The sequence below is a fragment of the Heterocephalus glaber genome, unplaced genomic scaffold (assembly GCF_053883595.1).
Source record: "Heterocephalus glaber isolate CG9 unplaced genomic scaffold, H.glaber_assembly_v1.0 deba00001461, whole genome shotgun sequence".
Classification (NCBI taxonomy): domain Eukaryota; kingdom Metazoa; phylum Chordata; class Mammalia; order Rodentia; family Bathyergidae; genus Heterocephalus; species Heterocephalus glaber.
The window spans coordinates 18,906,947-18,930,675 of NW_028258308.1; the positions used below are offsets into that span (position 1 = coordinate 18,906,947).

General features: G+C 34.7%; 1 protein-coding gene across 8 annotated transcripts in view; it reads right to left on the minus strand.

Moving 5' to 3' along the window:
* Ufsp2 (UFM1 specific peptidase 2) overlaps window positions 1-23,729 on the minus strand; it is a 26,817-nt gene continuing 3,088 nt past the window's right edge. For 4 of the 8 annotated variants that reach the window (XM_021265002.2, XM_021265004.1, XM_021265003.2 and 1 more), the window contains 11 exons: window positions 23,127-23,310; window positions 22,982-23,045; window positions 20,812-20,859; window positions 19,964-20,121; window positions 19,287-19,479; window positions 17,560-17,706; window positions 7,114-7,278; window positions 6,777-6,901; window positions 4,275-4,351; window positions 3,283-3,407; window positions 1-164 (listed from right to left, as the gene is read on the minus strand). In XM_021265002.2, coding sequence (XP_021120661.1) covers window positions 78-164; window positions 3,283-3,407; window positions 4,275-4,351; window positions 6,777-6,901; window positions 7,114-7,278; window positions 17,560-17,706; window positions 19,287-19,479; window positions 19,964-20,121; window positions 20,812-20,859; window positions 22,982-23,045; window positions 23,127-23,310 — 1,373 coding nt within the window. In that variant the 3' untranslated portion in view covers window positions 1-77. The remainder of the gene's footprint in view (window positions 165-3,282; window positions 3,408-4,274; window positions 4,352-6,776; window positions 6,902-7,113; window positions 7,279-17,559; window positions 17,707-19,286; window positions 19,480-19,963; window positions 20,122-20,811; window positions 20,860-22,981; window positions 23,046-23,126; window positions 23,311-23,729) is intronic. The other 4 variants (XM_004853019.3, XM_087217102.1, XM_087217101.1 and 1 more) reach the window with 1 other exon arrangement.

Here is a 23,729-nt window from a genome sequence, read left to right on the forward strand (position 1 = left end):
TTTAATTTTGAACTTAAACTTTTTTATTAACAAATTTATAATACCACTTTACTACAGTCTTTTACATCCAAGACAATTTAAATAATATTTGGTCTCTGAGGAAGACATAAGTTATAGTAAGCATCCTTGTTCCAAAAGTCTGGGCCTTTCCATCCACACCAGCCCTGAATTTGGGAGAAGAAAGGAACATTTTTTACAGAGTTACCAGATTACAAGATGGAAATTGTGCTATAAAACTCTGTCAACAGGACATCAGATCAATACTCAAATACCTATATAATTTAAGGATTATCTAAGTGTAGAAAAGTATATAGATCTTTAAACTTTTTTTTGGTATTGGGGATTGAACTCGGGACCTTGCGCTTGCAAGGCAGATGGTGGAACCACTGAGCTAAATCCCCAGCTAGATCTTTAAACTTTTGATGGTACAGTATTTAATCAAAGAAATCATTAAAAAAGAAAAACTTCCTTTCAGTTACTCTTAGTCCAGATACTGCATTGTACTGGTGGTTCTAAGTACAATCTGACATGTCTGGTAACTGATAACATGTAAGAATATCCTACTTGTAGACTGTTTCTTTTAGCAGTCCATAAGAGACTGATATGTACCATTCAATGGCATCTTATCTCTGGTGAAATATGATAGTGAGAACTTTGAGTTTGCTCCATGAGGCGCAGTTTATGTTCCTTCATTTCCTTCAGGCTATAGCTAATTCTACTTTCTACTTTTTATTTTCTACTTTCTATTTTTTCTAATATCAGTATTCTTCAGCAGAGAAAATTATTTTCAAATGGAATCTCATTTTGAATATCAGAGTTTATCAGATTTTTCCCAGGGCCACTGATTTATTTTTCTTAGGAACAAGTTGATGACTGGATTGTTTTACTTTACTATCAAATTAAATGCTTTGAGAAATACCTGCAAGGAGGCAGCTGAGGACTCTTAAAATACCACTAAGTGACAAGTACTAGGGTTATTCCTTTAACTCTGAAGATGCTGGGTATTCTGGCAGAACCTAGAGTCAAAATCCATACTATCTACAGAAGATAATGTTTTAGCTGGGTTTTTTTAGTGAGGAGGGAAGGTTGATTGAAAATGTTATTTTTATTTTTTCATTCTTTTATTTCATTATAAACTAAGATAAACATTGTAAAAATTCAAACAAGATCAAAGTTAAAAAAAAAAAAAAGGGCCAGGGATTTAGCTCAGTGGAGCAATGCCTGCCTTGCAAGCACAAGGTTCTGAGTTCGATCCCCAGTGCCAGAAAAAAAAAAGAAAACCAGTCTTCCCTTTCTCTAGGTAAACACCATTGTTTATTAATAAACTATTTTTGACTCATTTTTTCTGCAAAACTTAATATATTTAATGTCCAAAAGTCTCTCAACAAATATAAAAAACTTTTCTATATATCCCTGTTTTAACATTTTTCTGATACTTCTACACATGTAGGCCTTCTCCAGGAAACCAGATCCAAAGTTTTTTGTTGTTTTTTTTTTAAAGGGAATTGAGTAGAAAGGGTGCCAAAGAGCAAGTATATTGGGGCCCATGCCTCTTTTCTTAAAGATGACTAGCCTGGGAATGTCAAAAAGAGCTCCACATGAGGGTAGAGTCTGGAGGCGGCAGAACTCGCCTGCTCAGGTGATGAGGGTCTACTGATGGCTGCACATTGGCTTCATGGTTTCTTACATGTACTACTGGATCAAGGTTTCTGCTGTTGCAGAGTTCTATGGAAATATAACTAGCAAAGGAAGACTGAACTTAGTAAGTAGTTGGGGTGATGGCTTCCTGTATCTAATTGCTTCAGGAAACCCAATCTAGATAATTCCATCCAGTGCAAAGCTCCTCAAGCCAGCCAGAAAAAAGCAATCTTATTACCTATGACCCTTCTGATGAAAATAACTAAGGCTTCTCCTTCATTTAAGATAAAATCTAAATTCCTTGTTTTTCTGCTGGTTCACTACCCTTGGAACTGGACAGGGTCATGTTTGCCATTCATAGTTCTAAGTGGTCCCTCCATAGCATCAGCCTTGTAAACCCATTGTACACAGCATTATTTTTTTTCTTGAGAATCCTTTTTAGATTCTCCTTCTTTGTCCTTCTCCACTAGTCTGAGAACTCCTGAAAAATCTTTTAAAACCTCCAGTGCTTAGGACAATGGCTGGCACATACTGGCTACTTAAATGCTGAATGAAAGAACACTTTGCTATACAAAGAGTAAATATTACTGTTTTCAGAAAGATATGTGCAGTAATCAAAAACTTAAAATTCCAAATGTCTTGAAAAGGAAGACACTTAAAATTTTAAGAACACATTTATATTCTGTTGGTACTTACTCTTATCATTAACAAAAACTTTAATAAATTGAGGACATGAGAGTTCTGCTATATGCAAATACCAGGAACTCTAACATACACATTAAAACATTTTATCCTTAGAATTTTGACACGCTAATGTAGTTCTGAACAATATAGTTCTGAAAATAATTTCACTAGTGAATTTCAATGTTAAACCATCCCATGTTCCAGTAATTCTGCTTTTAAAAAGTAACCTAGTTAAACTACAACTTCAAAGAGAAACCTTTCTTGGATATTAACGATACTGACTTCAGTGACAAAAATAAAGAGTAGAGGGTAACAGGATATCTTCATTAGTTTATAATTTAAAAAGTCATACATATTCTCTGCAACTTTAATGTATTTGGCAAAAAATATGTTATTTAAAATTCAGGTTAATTATGTCTTATAATATTTGTCTCCTAAAGATTTAGTACTGAGTTTTCATATGTGAGAATAGTTCCCTATAAATCTATTTAAATTTATACCTCCATTAGATGATTTAGTAGGCATTAATACATACTCTTAAGTCTGTCTCAACCTCAGAAGCTTTACAGAATAAGATCAGGTTAAGTAATGTCCAGAATTTCACTTAGCTATTTTTTGGCTATTCTAAAATTATGTTTCTATATTCCAGTCCTCTATTTCAAGGCATTGATAAACCTTGGTATTTTCTTTTATGCAAAACTATAGAATTTCCAAAGGAATATATTTATGAACTTGTGCTCCATTAAGTTTGAGAACTGAGAAAGTTTTCATATAATTTAATGTAAATTTTCCAATTCACTTTGTCCCACTTGTCCTCCCTATATAGAGTTGCTCGTGACAGCCTTAGAACCACTCCTTTCAGTGAGGCTCACTGCCTGCGGCTTACTCTCTTTCTTTTAAAAGCTAGTTTCTTGTCCTTTTCTGAGTTCTCTACTTTGTGTTAAAAGATACTGTACTTACCTTTTCTAAAATAACTTGCAGATCTTCAGCACCTGTATAATGTGGATCTAGAATCAGAAATTTTATCTGTCCTGTAATTTCATTCCACACAACTCCTAGTATTGTGTGGGCCAAAACTCCTCCCCCTAGAGAAGAAGAGATATGAAATATAGGAGTGCATAAACTAATTTCAACTGTCTATTCAATTTATATTTAAAAAGACTAATCTAAAATGGCATTAAAATTGACTATCCTACATTGTAAAATGCCTGGAGGCCAAATATACGCTAAAAAAATAAAATTATACCTGTAACACAGCTTATGCTCTGCTGTCACAGCCTGTGAATTGCCTAAGCTGGATAGGACTGGACACAGAGAATCAAACTCTTTCCAGGTGAGTAACAATCACTGTCGCAGATGGTACCTAAGAGCCATCCACTTACATTCTGATGCTCTGCTGACATCTGCCTACCTCCAGGTCTTACATACCAGCCTCACTTCCCTTCAGTTATCACAGGACAAGTCTTGTTCTTCACAGAATCATGCATCTTGAGGTCAGATAATCCAACTTTCTATTTTACAAACACAGCCCAGAGAAGTAGGTAATTTGCACAGTGTCAGCCAGCCAACAGCAGAACCATGATTCATGATGCTTGGTCAAGTAACCATCTCCTCTTTTTTAACAGTGCTCTTAGTTCTATGAAGGTTTAAACACAGTTATCACCTCTTCTTAATCTTTACTTGTGGTTATTATAATCTTTCTTTTAACTTCTTTACTGTCTTGGAATTTTTTTTTTTGTACCAGGAATCAAACTCAGGGCTTTGTGCTTGCCAGGCTGGCACTGAGCTATATGCCCAGCTCCTCTTAGAAATTTGTAAAAAATTCAATGAATATGCATAGTATAAAAGTTAATTTTAAAATGACTGATTTTATGCAACATTAAAACTTTATACTAGTAAGTTTCATTATTCTCCACACTGCCAAAAAAGTGCAAGATGTCCAAACACCTTACCAATCATTACTGGAGTGCCTTCACTCTGGAAATGATTAGCCAGTTCCCGTCCTTGAGAGGCCATTTCTGAGCCTTGGCTAGAAAGAAACCATTTTCATTAAATGAACTATTCCCAACACTAAGATCAAATAATGAATTTGGGGAGACAATGTTTTCTACCTTTTTGTTTTCTTTTTTGGTTTGCTATTGCAAAAAAACAATGCAAGTTTAAACAATATACATTTAGGGACCTCATGTAAAGAATTTAAAGTAATATGAACTCTAAATAGTTAAGGTCACTTTAGGAACTCCATTTGTTCCCCAGCTATTCCCCTTGTAGGTATCTTTCCCCAAGAGTTCTAAATGTCATATTATAGTGATACGTTCATACCCATGTTTAGAGCAGCACAATTCATAATAGCTAAATCTTGGAAGCAGCCTATATGTCTAACAACAGATGGATAAAGAAAATGTATTTACACACAACAGAGTATTATTCTGCCATCAAGAAGGACAAATTTGAGTCATTTGTAGGAAAATGGATGCACTTTGAGACCATGTTAGTGAAATAAATCAGATACACAAGCTTAAATATCTCATGGTTTTTCTTTTTTGAGAAACCCAAATTCCAAATAGGAAAATAAAAGATAGATAATAGGAAGTAGGGAGATAGATCTTTCTCAAATGGGAAGGGGAGGTAAGAGAGGAGAAGGGGATGAAAAAAGAATTAAGACATATTATGTACATGCACCAACTGCTCATAAGGAATGTAAATATTATAGTACTGCAAACGTACTAGTAAAAAATAAAAACAAAACAAAAAATATTTAAGGCTACTATCTGCACTAGGAAAGAAACATAAAAATCTTGATTTCTCTGCTTTTTGAACTGTACAAAGAATATTCGAGAATTTTAACATGAGACTGAAACTGGTCATCTTGATGCCCAGGGGCTTTTATGGGTAGATTTAATTACCAGAAAAATTAGTTTTAAGTCCGAAACTCTTGGGACTTCTGAGTTTGTATTTTCTCCTTTTAAAATTAGGACTAATAATACCTGCCCTATCTACATGATAGAGGATATTCTACAACTAAAATAGAATGAAGTTGATAACTACAAAAATGTTTTCAAATGAAACATTTTATTTTAGGGAGTATTTCAACATACTATGCAATTTTTATTTTTGGGAAGAGGAAGATGGACTGGTGAGGGGAGGTGCAGATGCTCTTCAATTTACAATAAGGTTATATCCCAATAAACCCATCCTAAGTTGAAAATACTTTAAGACAAAAATACATATGGCTGTACCTAACCACCTGAACTTCATAATTTAGCAACACTGTATTTTCTCTTGTGATTGAGTGGTTAATGGGGAGCTGAGGTTTGCTGCTGCCCCATATCACCAGAGAGTATTTTAATGCATATCACTAGGAAAAGATCAAAATTCAAAATATGTTTTGTGGTTTCTACTAAATACATATTGCTTTTGCACCATTGTCTAGCCAAAATACTGTTAAGTCAAACCATCACATAAATTGGGGACTGGCTTTATTTTTTTTGGAGGTGCCAGATGGTGCTAAACTTTAGTACCTTGGCTTAACAGAGAATGTATAAATAATGTTTTAATGTACCAAATATTTTCACTTTAAAAAAATATTCTTTGCTACTTAATCTGTCATTCTTTATCACTTATTTCCACCACTCCAAATTCCAATTGTGAAATCAGACGTTAATTAAAGTACTTGGACAAGACTTGGATACTGTTGCCATAGTTATCAATAGAAAATATGTGTTTTTTTGTTTTTTTGGTACCAGGGATCGAATTCAGGTCCTTGCGCTTGCGCAGCAGGCGGCGAAACCACTGAGCTAAATCCCCGGCCCAATAGAAAATATGTTTTAAAACATAAACATACAATAAGGAGTAAGCTAGTTATGGTCAGAGAAAGTGATATTCATTATTTTATATTTTCTCATTTTACTATCTGAATTGTGGAAAAGATAAAATAATTATCTGGATACACTACTGGTTTATTAACCTCTAAAGAAGAAAAACAGCAGGAGGCAAACAAAAAGGTCAGTCATCAATCAACATTTGATTTTCTCCTTGCAAGACTTTTTGAATACTTGAGCCTAAAAAATACTAGATTTTTTTTCCCTGGTGGTCTAGTGATTTATTAAAAACAAACAAACAAAAAACCCAATAAAAGCAAGCAAAAAAAAACCTGAAGAAAAAACTGCTAGAATTTCTACATATAGCCTCAACCAATTTAATATATTTTTAAGTTTTCCTTGTCTAGGCAAAAATTAGGCGTAGGCAATGCAAGTATATATCATTGTTTCTTAACTCAGAACCTTCTAAAAAATAACTCCCTCAAAATTTTGCATAAAATAATGAGACTCATAGAGCAATGAGAAATGAATAAGAGGAGTGAGAATAAATGAGGAAAAAAGATGCCATTTTTCTATTATTTTAATAAAAATGACAAACTGAAATAATTTATCTAATTTTTAATGTGTCCTTACCTGACAAAGAGTATTTTTGAAGTTATACCAATCAATTGGTTTAGTACCAGCTGTACTTCAATAGATCCAATCCACTGCCGTGATCCGACAAATGTTGCTGGTTTGTCACCGGCATCAACTAGAGCCTTTATATATTTAAAAAATATTAAAAAATCCATATACCAGACAGCTATTAAAATTGCATTTAGGGCATTTTCCCTGATTACCAGTATAAGAATATTTTCTTCTTCAAAACAGAAAATAAGTCTACACCATGAGGTAATAATAATTATTAATGGTATATTAACTGCTAATGGAATGTACAATTGATTATAATTTGAAATGGTGTGTTCTGTACCTGTTGAATTTCTCTGTGTGTTGGAATGGGCCTCTCTGTGTATCCCTGATGTTTGAACCAAGAGCAGATAGTCTGCAGCGATCGGTAAGCACAGCCCCAGCCATTGTCATCTATCCGATCTTGCATATAATGATGATAACCATATATGCCCTGGACCACATGAATCTATATGAAAAGAAGAAATATAGTAAACTATTAACTTAAGACAGAAGTATCCAGACTATACATATACTTGAAGTCATGTTTGCTGTTCTGAGAGCTAGACTATTACTTTAAATCCTTTTAAACATGCATCTATAGAACTATGGTTTAACACTGTATCCTCTTGGTTTTTTAAGTAAAGGCCCAAGGTCTTCACCCGAGTGGTCCCAAAAGACCCTCTTTCCAGCCTCAACTTCATCTCTTACACTTTTTCCTTTTTCTTACTCTGATAGAGGTTCAAATATTCCAGGGGCAATTTGACTTAGGGCCTTATGGTTCTCCTGGTTGGGAACACTATTTTCCCAAATAATTTTATTGCTTGTCCCCCTCCACATTCAGTTCTCTGTTCCATTGTCAGAGACATTCTCTGACCATAACCTAAAAATGGCATGCTTAGTCTCTCACCACCTACTCTCTGCTGTGGTTGTCATCTTTTTTCTGCTCCCCCTTTAAAAATTTTTCAAAGCACTTATCACTATTTGACATATAACTTATTGTCATTTAAAAAATATCCACCAATCCATATCAGTATGAAAGGTCAATGAGAGCATACAGTATCTTATTTATTTCTGGGCCCAAGCTTCTACAACTGGCACACAGTTGATACAAATGTTGACTGAATGAATGAATAAATGATGACTGGCTGAATGAAAGAAGGAATAAAGTAATATATAAACAACCACATGAAGAGTTCATATAATGGGATACAGGCAAAATGTTTGGACAGTTTTGTAAACCTGCAACTGATTACAGCCCAGGGATATTATTTAATGACATTAATATAAAGATTTATTTAATTTTACTTGTAGTATAATGCTAAGAATATATTTATCTTTTTTGAAAGACCAGTATTATTTTTTAAAGATCAGATGACAAGAGTTGTGAGTGAAGATAGAACTCTCAAAAGACAATTAAAGAATATAGGGCCCCAGCACTGAGGAGCCTTCTGGGCCGCCGAACCACTGCCCCCAGCGTGGAGGAGCACAGCTGCCCCCAGAACTGAGGAGCAGAGCCATGTGGGCACCAGCAGCACCCCCCGCCCTCCCCTCCACCCCCTCTGAAATGAGAAGACACAAAAAAGACTCTCAAAGCCAGACGTTCAGATCACCTAAAAGCAACCCCAAAGGGAAATGAGACGGAACAATCTGATCCTCAACCACCTGGACTCCCTGAACTGGCAAAAAAAGGATCTGGAAAAAATAAAATCAGAAATAATATCTCAGATAACAGCAGAGACTGCCAATAGTGCAAGACATGATTAATAAATCCAGAGAGGACACAGATAAAAAAATGGAGGAGCTGAGAAACATGATGGAATCCCAACATAGGAAACACATGGAATCCATAAAAGATGTAAACAGATTTCCAGGAGATTAAAAATTCCATTGAAAGTTTATGCAGCAGAATGAGCCAATGTGAGGACAGAATTTCAGACATAGAAGATAAGATTGCAATTAGTGACCAGGAGAAGAAAAATTGCTTTAAAATTGTAAGGGACCACCAGACATCAATCTAGCAGCTGCTAGATGATGCAAAGAAGAATAACATAAGACTGATCGGAGTCAATGAAGAAACAGGAGAGAGTGCAGAAGACATAAAAAAACTATTCACAGAGTGATGGCAGAAAAATTCCCAAGAGAAAAGAACTTGACATACAGATAAGTGAGGCACATAGGACTCCAAATAGCCTTGATAAAAAAAAAAAAATCTACACATCAGCATATAATACTTAGGATTGCAGAAAACCAACAGAAGAACAAAATTCTATAAGCACTTAGAGAAAAGAAACAAATCACATACAAAGGAAAGCCCATCAGAATCACAGCAGACTTCTCAAGGCAAGAAGTGCTTGGAGTGATGTATTTCAAGCCCTAAAGGAAAACAGCCTCCAACCCACATTGATGTACCCTGCAAAATTATCCTTCTAAACTGATGGGGAAATAAGATACTTTCATGACAAAGAGCACCTTAGGAACTTCATGAATACAAAACGAGCACTCCAAAAAATTTTAGACAATATACTAGGAACAGAAAATGAGGATCACAAGCCCAGGAAGCTTAGCAGAATGAATCCACTGGGCACGACAAGAAATTAAATGCAAACGGGAAGAATCCAACAAAAAGAAAAAGTCATGGCAATGATAAATCAACATGTATGAGTTATAACCATCAATGTTAATGGTCTCAATTCACCAATCAAAAGAAATAGACTGGCAGAATGGATCAAGGGGCAAGATCCAAAAATATGCTGCATACAAGAAACACACTTAATTCAAAAACTCAGACTGAAAGTTAAAGGGTGGAGAAAAATATTCCATGTGACAGGAATCCAAAAAAAAGCAGGACTAGCTATCCTCTTTGCAGATCAAGTAGATTTCAAACCAACACTAATTAAGAGAGGCAAAGAAGGACACTACATCCTTGTAAAGGGAACAATCCAACAGGAAGAGATGACAATCATAAATATATATGCACCAAACACTAGTGTGCCCATCTATATAAAACAAATACTAACGGACATGAAAAATCATATAAGCACTAATACAATAGTAGTGGGGGACCTCGATACCCCACTGTCACAAATATATCAACTAGACAAAAAATAAACAACAAAATACTAGAACTCAATCAAACTCTTGAACAAATGAACTTAACAGATGTTTACAGAGTGTTTTACCAAACAAAATCAGAATGAACATTCTTTTCAGCTGCACATGGGTTGTCCTCCAAAATAGACCACAAACTCACTCACCGAACATGTTTAAGTAAGTGCAAAGGAATTGAAGTTATCTCCTGTATATTATCAGACCATAGTGCAATGAAATTGGAGATCAATAGCAAAAAAACCTGCAAGAATTTCATAAACACATGGAAATTGAACAACACACTTCTGAAGAACCAATGGGTCACAGAGGAAATTAAAGAAGAAATCAGACAGTTCCTACAAGTAAATGACAACAATACAACATATTGGAATCTATGGGACACAATGAAAGCAGTCTTATGAGGATAATTCATAGCAGTGAATACTTATATTAGGAAAAGGGAGTGAGTCCAACTAAACAACCTGATGCTGAACCTCAAGCTTCTAGAAAAAGAAGAGCAGGACATATCCAAAGCTCATACAAGGGAGGGAATTATAGAGATCAGAGCAGAAAGCAATGCAATGGAGACTAAGGGAACGATACATAAAATCAATGAAGCCAAGAGTTGGTTCTTCAAAAGAATAAACAAAATTAACAAACCCTTAGCCAACCTTATCAGAAAAAGGAAAGAAAAGGCCCAAATCCATGCAATTAGGAATGAAAAGGATGAAATTACAATGGACCCAGCAGAAATCCAGAGGATCTTCAATACCTACTTCCAGAACATATACGCCAATAAGATGGAAAAATAGAAGAAATGGACAGATTCCTAGATATGTATGAATTACCAAAGTTGAACTAAGAAGACCTAAAAGTTATAAACAACACAATATTAATCAATGAAATTGAAAACGTAACTAAAAACTTACCAACTAAGAAAAGCCTGGGTCCTGATAGCTTCACTGCTGAATTCTACAAGACATTCAGAGAGGAACTACTGCCACTACTATCTAAACTCTTCAGTGAAATTGAAAGGGAAGCAATACGCCCAAATTCATTCCTGGAAGCAAGCATCACTTTGATCCCCAAAGCAGAGAAAGACCCAACCGAAAAGGAGAACTATAGGCCAATCTCACTAATGAACATAGATGCAAAAATCCTTAATAAGATAATGGCAAATAGAATGCAGAAGATCATCAAGAAGATCATACACCCTGACCAAGTGGGATTCATCCCAGGGATGCAGATATGGTTCAACATATGTAAATCAATCAATGTACACTATATCACTAAATACACTATATCAAATATACTGTATCAACAGAGCCAAGGACAAAAACCATATGATCATTTCAATAGACACAGAAAAAGCATTTGACAAAATCCAACACACATTTACGATTAAAGCCCTACAAAAAAGTGGAATAGACACTCTCTACCTCAATCTGATAAAAGCTATCTATGAAAAACCATCAGCCAATATCATACTAAATGGTCAAAAACTGAAATCTTTCACACTAAAATCAGGAACAAGACAAGGATGTCCACTATCACCACTCCTGTTCAATATAGTCTTGGAAACATTAGCCACAGCAATTAGACAAGAGAAAGAAATAAAAGGAATAAAGATAGGAAATGAAGAAGTCAAACTGTCATTATTTGCTTGTGACATGATACTCTATATAGAAGACCCCAAGAACTTCACCAAAGGTCTTCTGGACTTAATAACCAAATTCAGTAAAGTAGCTGGATACAAGGTCAACATACAAAAATCAATAGCTTTCCTCTACACAAACAACAGACTCACTGAGACAAAAATAGGACAAACAATTCCTTTCACAATAGCATCCAAGAAACTGAAATACCTAGGAATCAACCTAACAAAAGAAATCAAAGATCTTTTCCCTGAAAACTATAGCACGCTGAAAAGAGAAATTGAAGGTGAAATCAGAAAACAGAAAGACATCCCTTGCTCCTGGGTAGGAAGAATTAACATAGCGAAAATGGCCATAGTTCCAAATCTGCTATATAGATTCAATGCAATCCCAACTGAAATCCCAGGAGCATACTTCATAGACCTGGAGAAAACAATCAAAAAATTCATTTGGAACAAGAAGAGACCTAGAATAGCAAAAGCAATTCTAGGCAACAAAGACATGACAGGGGGTATCACAACCCTTAACTTGAAACTATACTACAAAGCTACTGTGATAAAAACAGCATGGTACTGGCAAAGAAACAGATCTGTGGATCAGTGGAACAGATGAGAAGATGCAGAAACAACTCCAGACACACTTAGCCATCTCATCTTTGACAAAGGAGCCAAACATGCTCATTGTAGGAAAGATAGCTTTTTTAATAAATGGGGCTGGAAAAACTGGGTTTCATCTTGCCAAAGATTAAAACTAGACCTATATCTCTCACCATGCACTAAACTAAAATGGAAATGGATTAAAGATCTAAATATTAAAATAGAAACGTTGAACCCGCTTGAAGAGAGGTTAGGTAGAACTTATGGGATCTCTTCTTACTAAAAAGCTTCTGCAAAGCAAGAAAACCACCAAAAGTGTGAAGAGACAACCAACAATGTGGGAAAAAATTTTCACCTGCTGTTCCTCTGACAGAGGTCTACTGTCTCAAATCTATAAAGAACTTAAAAAAATGAGACCCCCCCCCAAATTTAAAGACCCAATTCAAAAATGTGCATCTGAAATGAACAGACATTTCTCAGACAAGGAAGTGGAAATAGCAAATAAACAAGAGAAAAAGTGTTCAACATCACTGGTCATTGGAGAGATGCAAATGAAAGCAACACTGAGATTCCACCTCACCCCAGAAAGAATGTGTGCTATCATGAAATCAACCAATAACTAATGCTGGCAGGGCTGTGGGGAAAGAGAAACCCTGCTCCACTGCTGGTGGGAGTGTAGACTGGTGCAACCACTGTGGAAATCAGTATGGAGATACCTCAAAGAACTAGGACTGGAAGTCCCATTTGATCCCACTATTCCACTGCTGGGCATCTTCTCCAAAGAATTAAAAGAATCATACCACAGTGGTATATGTGCACCTATGTTTATAGCAGCACAATTTGTAATAGCTAAAAGTTGGAAGCAGCCCAATTGCCCATCAACTGGAGACTGGATAAAGAAAATGTGTTTTTTTTTAAAAAATAAAATGAAGTACTACTCAGCCATAAAAAATGAGAATTTAGAGACATTTATAGCTAAATGGATGCACACTGAGGCGATACTCTTAAGTGAAATAAAGACGACACTCGTGTGAATACTGAATAGTTTCTCTAGTGTGAGAAACTGAAAGCATAACTAAGGACTAAAAGGTATAATAGATAATGTGAAATAGGAAGAAAAGGGGCAAAGGGGAAGGGGAAGTGGGAGGGAGAGGGGAAAGGAAAGAAGGGAATAGAATTAATATGTGAAAATGAAAAAATGGAAACAAAGTCTTTGTAAATAGGAGGGGAATGGAGGGATTGAAGGGAGGGCAGGGGAATGGGAAAAAAATAAGAACCAAGAGCAATTATGTAAAGGTGCAAATTTCCAATGATGAATGTCAGTATACTGTATACCTAAAATGTAGCAATAAAAGTAATTTTTTAAAAAAGAATATATATTCTGCTCAAGCACAAAGAGAAAATTTTAAATTATAACACTCTGGTAGGCTGAAAAATGGCTATCCCTAAAAGATATCTATATCCAGATCCCTGGACTGTATGAATAGAAACTTCTATGACCAAAAAAAAAAATTGTAGATAAGATTAAGTTAAGGATTTTTAGATCGGCAGATTATCCTGTACTGTCCAGGTAGGTCCTAAATGCAATCACCAGTATTCTTATAAAACAGAGGGAGTGGGATGTTTGTCATAGAAGAAAAGGCAAGTAATCATAGAGGCACAGGTTAAAATGATGGAGCCATAAACCATGGAAGGTTGGCAACTACCTGAAACTTAGAGATAAAGAAGGAATTTTTCTCCAAGAGTCTACAGTAGTAGTTTGGCCCTACTGGTACTTTATTTCAACTCAGTTTGTTTTGGACTTCTAGTCCCCAAACTGTAACAGAACACATTTCTGTAGCTTGAAATCACCAAGTCTGTGGTTGTTACAGCAATCTACAGGGAAGGCATACAAGACCTAGTAAGTCAGTAGCCCTTAGAAATTGTTTCTATGAACAGAAAAAAAAGAGTTAGAAACCAGTAGGAAAAGGAAAAAATAAATAAATTCAGATATATTTGAGAGTTAAAAAATTTCTAAATAATAAATAGATTAAGCAAAAACTATAATAGAAATTAAAAATACTTAAAAGTAAACAAAATTAAAATCTTTCTAATTAAAACTGTAGAATACAATAAAAGCAGTGTTTTACCTGAAAATTAAAAGTAAAACCTGACATTATGCAATAAGAAAGATTAACAATAATCTAAGTGTCCAATTAAGATGTTAGAAGAAACATAGTATATTAAAGAAAGTAAAAGAAGAAGGCAAAAGCCAAAAGCTAATATAATGAAATACAAAAGTTATAATAGAGTGGGGTCAACAAAGCCAACAGTTTAAATAAAAAAAGAGAAGGCATAAAAATGATATGAAGAATTAAAAAGAAAATATGATAAGAGGTATTAAAACCTAGGTAAATATAACCTATAAAAATGGAAATCTCCTATACCCAGGAGGGTGAACCTATGGCGTGTGTGCCGCAGTGAGCACAGAGCCGTCTCTGTGATGACGTTTTAAGTTTTATGAGTTGCTTTTTCTAAACCGAAACTTCAATATTCAGGTTTAATTGCAGGGTTGGCACTTTGTCATAAATAAGTGGATTTTGGGCCACAGTTTGAGCACTCAGTCTCTAAAAGGTTTACCATCACTGTTCTAGAGTCCTTAAAAAAACTAAATCTGTTATTAAAAATCTTCCCGCAAAGAAAATGCTAAGTCCAGGTTGTTTTACAGATACGCTTTATCAAATAATCAAAGAGAGACCATGCTAATCTTACATAAATACTTTTAGAAAATTAAAACAGAGGGAACATTTCCCAATTCATTCAATGAGCCAGTATATTACTAATACAAAAATTAAATAAAAACAGTATAAGAAAAAATTGTAAGGCGATATCAATCACAAAGATTAAAAAACCTTAGCAAAATAGTACCAAACTAAATCCACCAGGGAATAAAAAATAATAATATTGAATATATGAAACTTAGCTTTTCTCATGAATGTAAATCTATTGGCTGTTGGGAGACTTGTGCTAAAGTGTTTAAAGGTAAATAGTATGACCTTAGAATTTTTTCTGAAATGGTTTATGGGAAAGAGAAAAATGAAGAAAACATGGCAAAATCTGTTGCATGTATATATCAGCACACAGGTACAAGAACATTCAGAAGACTGTCTAAACAGCAAAAAATCTTGGGAAAAAATAACATGAAGGTATATTAATACAGCAATAAAGATAACTAGTTAAACAGTACTATGAATAATGGTAGATCCATAATATTTAATGGAAAAGCAAGTTATAGAAGACTACATATAGAATGATGTAATTTTTACAAAATTAAAAAAACACATTGCTGAAGTAATATAAACATATATGGTAAAGCTATTAAAAAAGGAAGGGAATGATGAACACAAAACTCAGTACAGTGGTTCCTTACTATGGTGCATGGGAAGATTGTTTCAGCAACCCTGCAAATATAAAATTGTTGGATGCTCAAGCCCCTTTTATAAAATGGCAAGTACTTGTACACAAGCTATGTGTGCCATCCCACGTACTTTAAGTCATTTCTAGAATATATATAATACTTAATACAATTTAAATGCTATATAATTGGTTACAATATTATATTATTTAGGAAATAATGATGAGAAAAAAGTCTGAGTATGTTCAGTATAGAAACAATTTTTTGTGTGTGAATATTTTTCACCTAGGGTTAGTGCAGCCTAAAGACAAGGAGGGATGACTGTGTAAGAATTCCTCTTGGGATTATTTTGGGGAGGCAGACAAATGGGGAAGGAAGGAGCACACAGCCTGAGTGATAATGTTCTATAGCCCCTAATCCTGCTACTTTGCTATGCAGTACACTCAGTATATATGTTATATTAGATAATATTTAAAAATATATACATTTATAAGTACTCCTTACATCTTTGCAATACAGATAAAGAATCCATTTTATTATAAGCATTCACTTAGTGAATGTTCAGGTTCTTTTAAAAGAACTATTAAGAATTTTAAAATAAATCTAGAGTTCTATTATATGTCAGAGATTCTTAAGTTTTGTACATTCCTAAGCTATGGTTCTGACTGTGACAGAGCAACATTTTAACCAGGAACATAGGTCTCGAGATTTCCTCCTACATGCTCAAAATAAGTGAGAACATTTAATACCCATGAAATACTGACTGCTTGTGTGCACATGGTGAGTGCCCATCCAGCCAGAGAGCTTTCTAGGGGAGCTGGCCTGCCCATGGCTCTTGCAGATGCAGCTGCTGCCCTGAGTGCATTCTGATGGCCAAGACCAATAGTGGGTCCCCCAACTCTAGGGTAGGTATAGCATCATAGATTCTATTTTAATTCTTAAGATTTTTTAAAAAAAGCCCTGGACACTCAGAAGGTACTGAATAAAAATGAAAAGATGGTCAATCAAATTTTCTTTGTTTTGGGAATCTAAACTGAGAAGCGCAGAATAAGCCTGTAAGGATCAGGGAATGAAGGTGAAATGAGCCACACAATGAGCAGCAAAGAGGAAGAACAGGAGGTCATACACAAGCTCATACAAGGAGGGCAGAAAGTAGGAAGCCGAGAAAAGATAGGTCAGTCAAGGTAAAAAAACACACATAGAAGCCAGGTGTGGTGGCACACACCAGTAATCTCAACACTCTGGGAGGCTGAGGCAAGAGTATCGCAAGTTCAAGCCCAGCTTGGGGAACTTAGTGACTTAGTGAGACACTGTCTCAAAATAAAAAATTAAGAAGGGAAGTAGTGGAAAGGCCACAGGTTCAACCCTCAGTACCCCGCCCCCCACCAAACCATACACATAGAAAGCAACAGAAATATTACCAGGGAGTCCATGTAGGCCTTGGGAAAGACTGAGACAGCAGCCTGTCACAGGGCTGCTTCTTTCTAAGAGGCCCTGCTGAACTAGTGCTATTTCTGAATACCTATGAGATCCTTTCTAAAAGTGGTCTACCTGTACTGTATCCTCAATTTAACTCCTTCTCACCCTCTGCCAATCCACTCTTCTCTGAGCTAAGTTTAAGGAGAATTTATCCTTTGCAACCAGGTATGTGCTGCACAGAAAATGTCTACTAACTAGTAACCTAGTAGCTGATTTGTCCTGCAGTGTAGTTTGAATAAACTATGTCTTTACTCAGCATTATTTCTCAGGCTCAGAATGAAAAAATGGGACAAGCCTTTAAAGAAGTCATGGGACAGAATTTCAGCAAGAGAAATGTGGCATATACTATTCCTAATCTTTTAAGACAATTGACAATTACTGCTATCTTAAATGACTGTTAAAGAGACTGATAGTAAATTATTTTTTAGGAATGACATACATTTATAAATCAATCCTTTAAAACTTCTCTTGGTTACTACCAACAACAGCAAAGAACTTCTAGCAACTGACTCTCATGAACAATTGGTTAAACTCACCATACCAGCTTCCACGTTAGGTGGATTAAGATAAGTATGTGGATTTCTAATGTAACCATCTTTGTATGGTTCATCTGGAAAGTGATAAGCATTAGATCTTTTGAAATAAGGTCTGTCATGAGGCAGGCTGAAGACATCATGTAACTCCTAAATGAAACCAGAATAGACAAAAACAGTTAATGATTTCATTAACAGTTTAATTATTTTAATTAAAAGTTTAATTATTAGTCAATAAATAAATGAAATGTTATAAAACTTCTACATATTGATTATGTTTTCAAACATTTGTGATTTAATTCAATAAGGTCAGAGAGTGAAACTTAAACTAAAAGCAAAAGATCTTTATTTGTTTATGTATATACATGGACAGAAATTGAAAGGGAACAAAGGAAAATGAAAATAACTTGTTAGAGTGAGATAACTGGGATAATATAAAATTATTTAATATAACACAGTCTGTTAAAATACATCTACCCTAAAGACTGGTTTTGAAACAGCCTTATAAATAAGAAAAAATAATTAACAATGACATATCAAAGAATTTTTTAAAAATCATGTTTAGAGTATTTTACAAGTGTAAGGGGTAGTGATTAAATTACAGAGTAGAAGTTGATGGTATAAAGCCAACCAAAATGCCAAGAAAATTAAAATGTACATATGTTATGATTTTTCCCAACTGTATAAAAAAAAAGTAATATTTACTTTCAAAAGTATGGCATACTTTTATACTTAAATGGTTTGAATAGATCAGCTTGTGTAGTTGTCTCTGCAAATCAATTCACCTTGCACTTACACAGAGGTACAGAGAGTTAGAATATTATACTTCTTCCTAGGGACAAAGATGAGGAAGATCCTCCATGCTATAATTTGATGAATGTCAGGCAAGGCCAGATAATTTAAAAATATGTACTTCAAAATCCTGTCATCTTGCCAATAATCTCATTTCTTTAAATGCTAATCATGTTTTTCCCAAAATTCCTCTAATAAATAGCAAATAAAGCTGGGTGTGGTGGTGTACATCTGTAATCCCAGTGCTCTGGAAGGTTAAGACAGGAGAATCATGGGTTCACTATCAGCCTGGACAATTTAGTGAGACCCTTCCGCAAAATAAAAACTAAAAATGGGATGGTGATGTAGCTCAGTGTGAAGGATGTAAGTTCAATCTTCAGTACTGCAAAAGAAAATGAGGGGAAAAAAGGAGGAGGAGGAAAAAAAGCCAAAAACCTCTAGTGCCATAGGGTGATGCCATAAATAATAATCATTTAAGGAAGAAAAGTTAAAATTGGTAATCTGATTATTATTTATGGTACTACCTTATGCTGGTAGGGTTATTTGGCTGTTTTTCCTCCTTTTTCACAAATCTGGAGGTAACAAAAGGGAAAAGGAATTTGTTCACACACATCAACTACTCTGGGCATATAGGTATCTTTTCATTCTATATTTCATTATTGGAAAACAGAATACATGAACCAAATTGAGCAACTGAAATTAAAATGTTATATATATTACATACTATACTAAACTAGCATAATATTTTTTCATTAACACTAAACACTAAACATTAATAACACTAAAAAGTTGTATGAAAACAGAAATTAAATAAAAGGAAAACAGTCTACCTCTATACTTTTAAATCAAATCACAAAATAATTTCTATTAACTGTAAATGTATAATTAAATATAAACTGCATGATACTTATGTTTTCCAATAAATGAACTAGTTTTACCTTTCTATAGGCCTGCAGCTGACCATCTGGAATTCCTGATGGATATGAAATTGTTACAAGACTTTTTCTTCCTGGTAATAAAAAGTGCAATGGTTCAGGGACCACAATAGATGTTCCTTTCATATATTTCAAAATACACTTCTCCATATCAGTTAGTTGATTATGAATTGCATCCACTAGAAGTTTACGAACTCTGGCGGGGGGGGAAACAAGTGTATTAACAAAAGTCATAGTGCCTACAAAATGAGAGTGTAGTACTAATATACACCAATACAGTAAAAAAAACTTTGTTAGACTAGGTTTGTTACAAGAAGTTTAAATTATGCAAAATAAAAGAAACTGTATATTTGCTCTTTGTGCATAAAGGGAAACCTTCTAGGTTTTAGAATGCTAGGCCACTTCCTTTTTTTTTTTCGGTACCAGGGATCAAACTTAGGTCCTTGAAGGACCAGGAAGGCGCAGACCTACTGAGCTACGTTCCTGGCCATAGGAATGTATTTGGAAGCCTACTTCCAAATAAACATTTAATTACTAGATGACTTTTAGGTTGACAGTAAGTAACTTTTAAATCATAATAAAAATAACAACCATATTCTTATGTAATATTTAAAAATGGGCTCTTTTTAGTTTGGGGAAGGGTCTTCATTTAAGTGCAGTAGTATTATAAATATACTTACTTTCCCCATGTTTCTTCTGGAGCAACAGATACAACTGCATCCACTGGCAAGGTCATAGTGACGTAGTGGTGCCCTCCACTTTCCCTTTCGATAATGGGGGTTACAGCTGCCAGAGAAGTCGACATTTCCAGCATAAGATCTATATTTACTATTTGATGCTATAGAGATGAACAGCAACAGTCAACTTATGGAACATTAAACACTCAAAAGGGGAAGGAAAAAGACTTTTTAATAGGATAATATATAAACCTATATTATTGTAAATTGTTAGAAAGCACAAATCTTAGTTTAAAAAAATTCCTTTCTGTTTCAAATTAATCGAGGGGGACAGGGAGAGCCAGTAGGAAGTAAAGAAGAAATCAGACTGGCCACGTGTTGATGAATGTTCAAGGTAGGTATTGGATTGGGTTTATTATTTTATTCTTTCTATTCTGTATAGATTTACAAATTTTAAAAATCAAGTAAATACAATAACCACACATCAAAGGAACTTTAAAAATGTATATCCAATTATGACACATCGCATAAAATAAGAATCCATGCTTCTATGCAGATAAGTAAATTAACAGAGACAAGGAAAGCATAACGTTATCTAATAACCACAGAAAGAAATGATAGAAAAATCATCACATTCCAACTATCGATTAATATTAGATTCTGGCAAAATTTATCAATGAGTGTTAAAAGTGGTGGGCACATATCTGATGAAATATATATATCTTTCTATGAGATGCAAATTATAATGAAAAGCATGGTACCTTTACAGTGGAGAAATCTGGCAGATACCATCTTAAGTAAACAATTAAAGCTAACATCACCAATAACAGGAACAAAGTGATAGAACTTGCCTCTTTAATATGATGCGCTGAGAAGGATACATCTCTTCTATGATAGTCCTGCAAATATTGCAGGAACGTAATAATGAGGAAATATAAAATAAACCCAAATTGGGGAACATACTATAAACTAACTAGTATGTAGTCCTCAAAATGTCAAGCTGTAACTACTGATAATTTTCAAATCATTATCTTCATCTCACAATTTTTTATATATTCCACATTTGTACATTTCACAGCTAATCTGTACATCTCAGTGGTATCTTAAACGGACCAAAACTGATCTTATGTCTTTCTCACTTTCCGTCTTTGCCCAAGCAAGAAACTGGTTATTTAATACAAAAGGAGTAAATATAGATGCAGTAAATATACAGGGGTAAATATATATCTTTAAATTTTAAAAATTTAGAGGGCCAGGGATTTAGCTCAGTGGTTCCGCCGCCTGCCTTGTAAGCACAAGGTCCCAAGTTCGATCCCCAATACCAAAAACAAAAGTGTAAATTAAAAAAATTTATTAAATTAAAAGACACACTGCCATTAATACCCCTCAAAAAAACTCCCCCCAGCTTTGAACCCACTTATCCCATCATCCTTGCTACCTTGTGAAGCAGTTCTGGAAGACCTCTTTCCTGGAAGTCTTTAAGAGTTGTTATCAAAAATACAGTGAGTAGGGTCTGGGGAGTTAGCTCAGTGGTTTCGGCACCTGCTGAGCAAGCGCAAGGACCTGAGTTTGATCCCTGGTACCCCCTCCCCCACAAATACAGTGGGTGATGCTGCCCAGTGCCATCCAACAGAAAGGAAGACTTGTAAAAATATTATGGTGTGCCTGTATCCACCGGATCTGGCACCGTACAACTTCTGGCTCTTCCCTAAAGTCAAAATGACTATGAAAGGTAAACATTTTGAATCACTTCAGGACAGTGAGGCAGCCACAACAGCACAACTATAGACACTCACAAAAGAGTTCTAGAACTGCTTCTGAAAGTAGCAAGAATGATGGGATGAATGTGTTTGAAGTGAGGGGGAATATTTTGAGGAGGCTATGGGGCAATATGTCTTTATTGTAATAAGTGAGGGGGAGTATTTTGAGCAGGATAAGTGGCAATGTGTCTCTTACAGTAATAAATGTTTTACAAATTTAAACATCCACTGTATTTTTTTAAATCACACTTTGTACCACTAGTTTCCAAATACAATCTATTATATCACCTAAATAGCTCTTGTGTTTAGTCTCTCTTGTGCATCCATTCTCTATATACCAGCCTGGAAAAATTCTACAATCATACTAACTTCCTACAATTCCTGTTACTGGTGATGTTAGCTTTTTAATAAGATAATATGTAAAGCTATATTATAGTACATTGTTAGAAAGCACAAATCTTATTTTGAAGCATAATTTTAAAGAAGCGTCTCCATTTTTCATCTCTAGCCAACATCTGATAGTTTGTGGCATGGCAGATACACAGTAATATTAGTTCAAAAATCAGTGGAACCAAAAACAGTGTAAAGAAAAAGAAATCCTTTAACACTTGTTATCTTGTGCAGTGTAGTGTGCCAGATTCTTTTATTTTTTTATTTTTTATTTTTTTTTGGACCTTGTGCTTGCAAGGCAGGTGGCAGAACCACTGAGCTAAATCCACAGCCGTATTTACTTTTTTTTTTTTTTTGGTACCGGGGATCAAACTTGGGTCCTTGTGCTTGCGAGGCAGGCGGCAACACCACTGAGCTAAATTCCCGGCCCCCTATTTACTTTTAAATACTAATTTATAAATGTACTCGAGTCTGTTTCATTTTTGTGGGCACAAAGAAAGTATTAAAAATCTTCCAAAACATGTATTATAATGTGTTCCAAGATATGTAAAGTTTTACATGCTTAATATGGTTAATGGTATTATTTTATGTAATATGCTGAAATGAAAGTTTAGATATGTAAAGTAGTCATAGAACCTTTTTGACTTCAATATTCTGATCTATAAAAATAAGAGGGCAAGATGAAGTTATCTCTAAGATCTTAGCTCCAAATTGAAGGATTTAACATTTTATCAATAGAGGGCTGGGGATGTAGCTCAGTGGTAGAGTGGTTGACTATCATGCACAAAGTCTTGGGTTCAATCCCTAGTCCAATACTGAACAACAACACAACAAAAAATCAATAGCAAAGACAGGCAATTTACTTGCTTACCATGTCTGGTAACTGTTTGTCTTTCTTTCTCATGAATTTTCGTTTTGTGTCTTCCTGCTCAAATCTAAAATTTTAATGCAGAGAGACACTTATAAATAGGAAATGATGTTTTGAAAACACTTCAAAGAATTTTAAACATACTTACTGAATAAAGTGCATTATGTTCTTACAGGAAGAGCTATCAGTCAGTTCTCCCGGAATGGTGTTTATGCCACTATTAGGCCATATATATACTGAACTGCGGCATATTCTGAATACAAGTGCTTTTGAAGAAAGTTTGGTTGTCAGATCACTCAGTACATGTTTTAGTACCTTCTTGATAAAAATTTCTAAAAGAATATAAATACAAGTTAAGAAAAAATTTAAACTTTTCAACATAAATACTTTCAAACATACATAAAAGTATGGCATAGTAAAACTGTTTTTTATTTTCAATAATTGTAACAAAAACTGCCTATCTTTTCAAAAAAGTGAGATAAAATTCATTCTTTTAAAGTATGCAATTCATTAACTTTTAACACATTCACAAGGTTTTATAATCATCACTATCTAATTCCAGAACATTCTCTTCACCCCAAAAACAAACCATGTCCCCACTAGGAGTCACTTTTCATTGCCCCTACACTTTTCATTTCTTATTTTTCTGACCTTCTCGGTGGCTCTAACACATCACCCATTGTACAATTCATGGGTGGTTTCATTTATTATGAAGGTATTTAGCTATCACCCTCCAGTGACAGTGCATTCT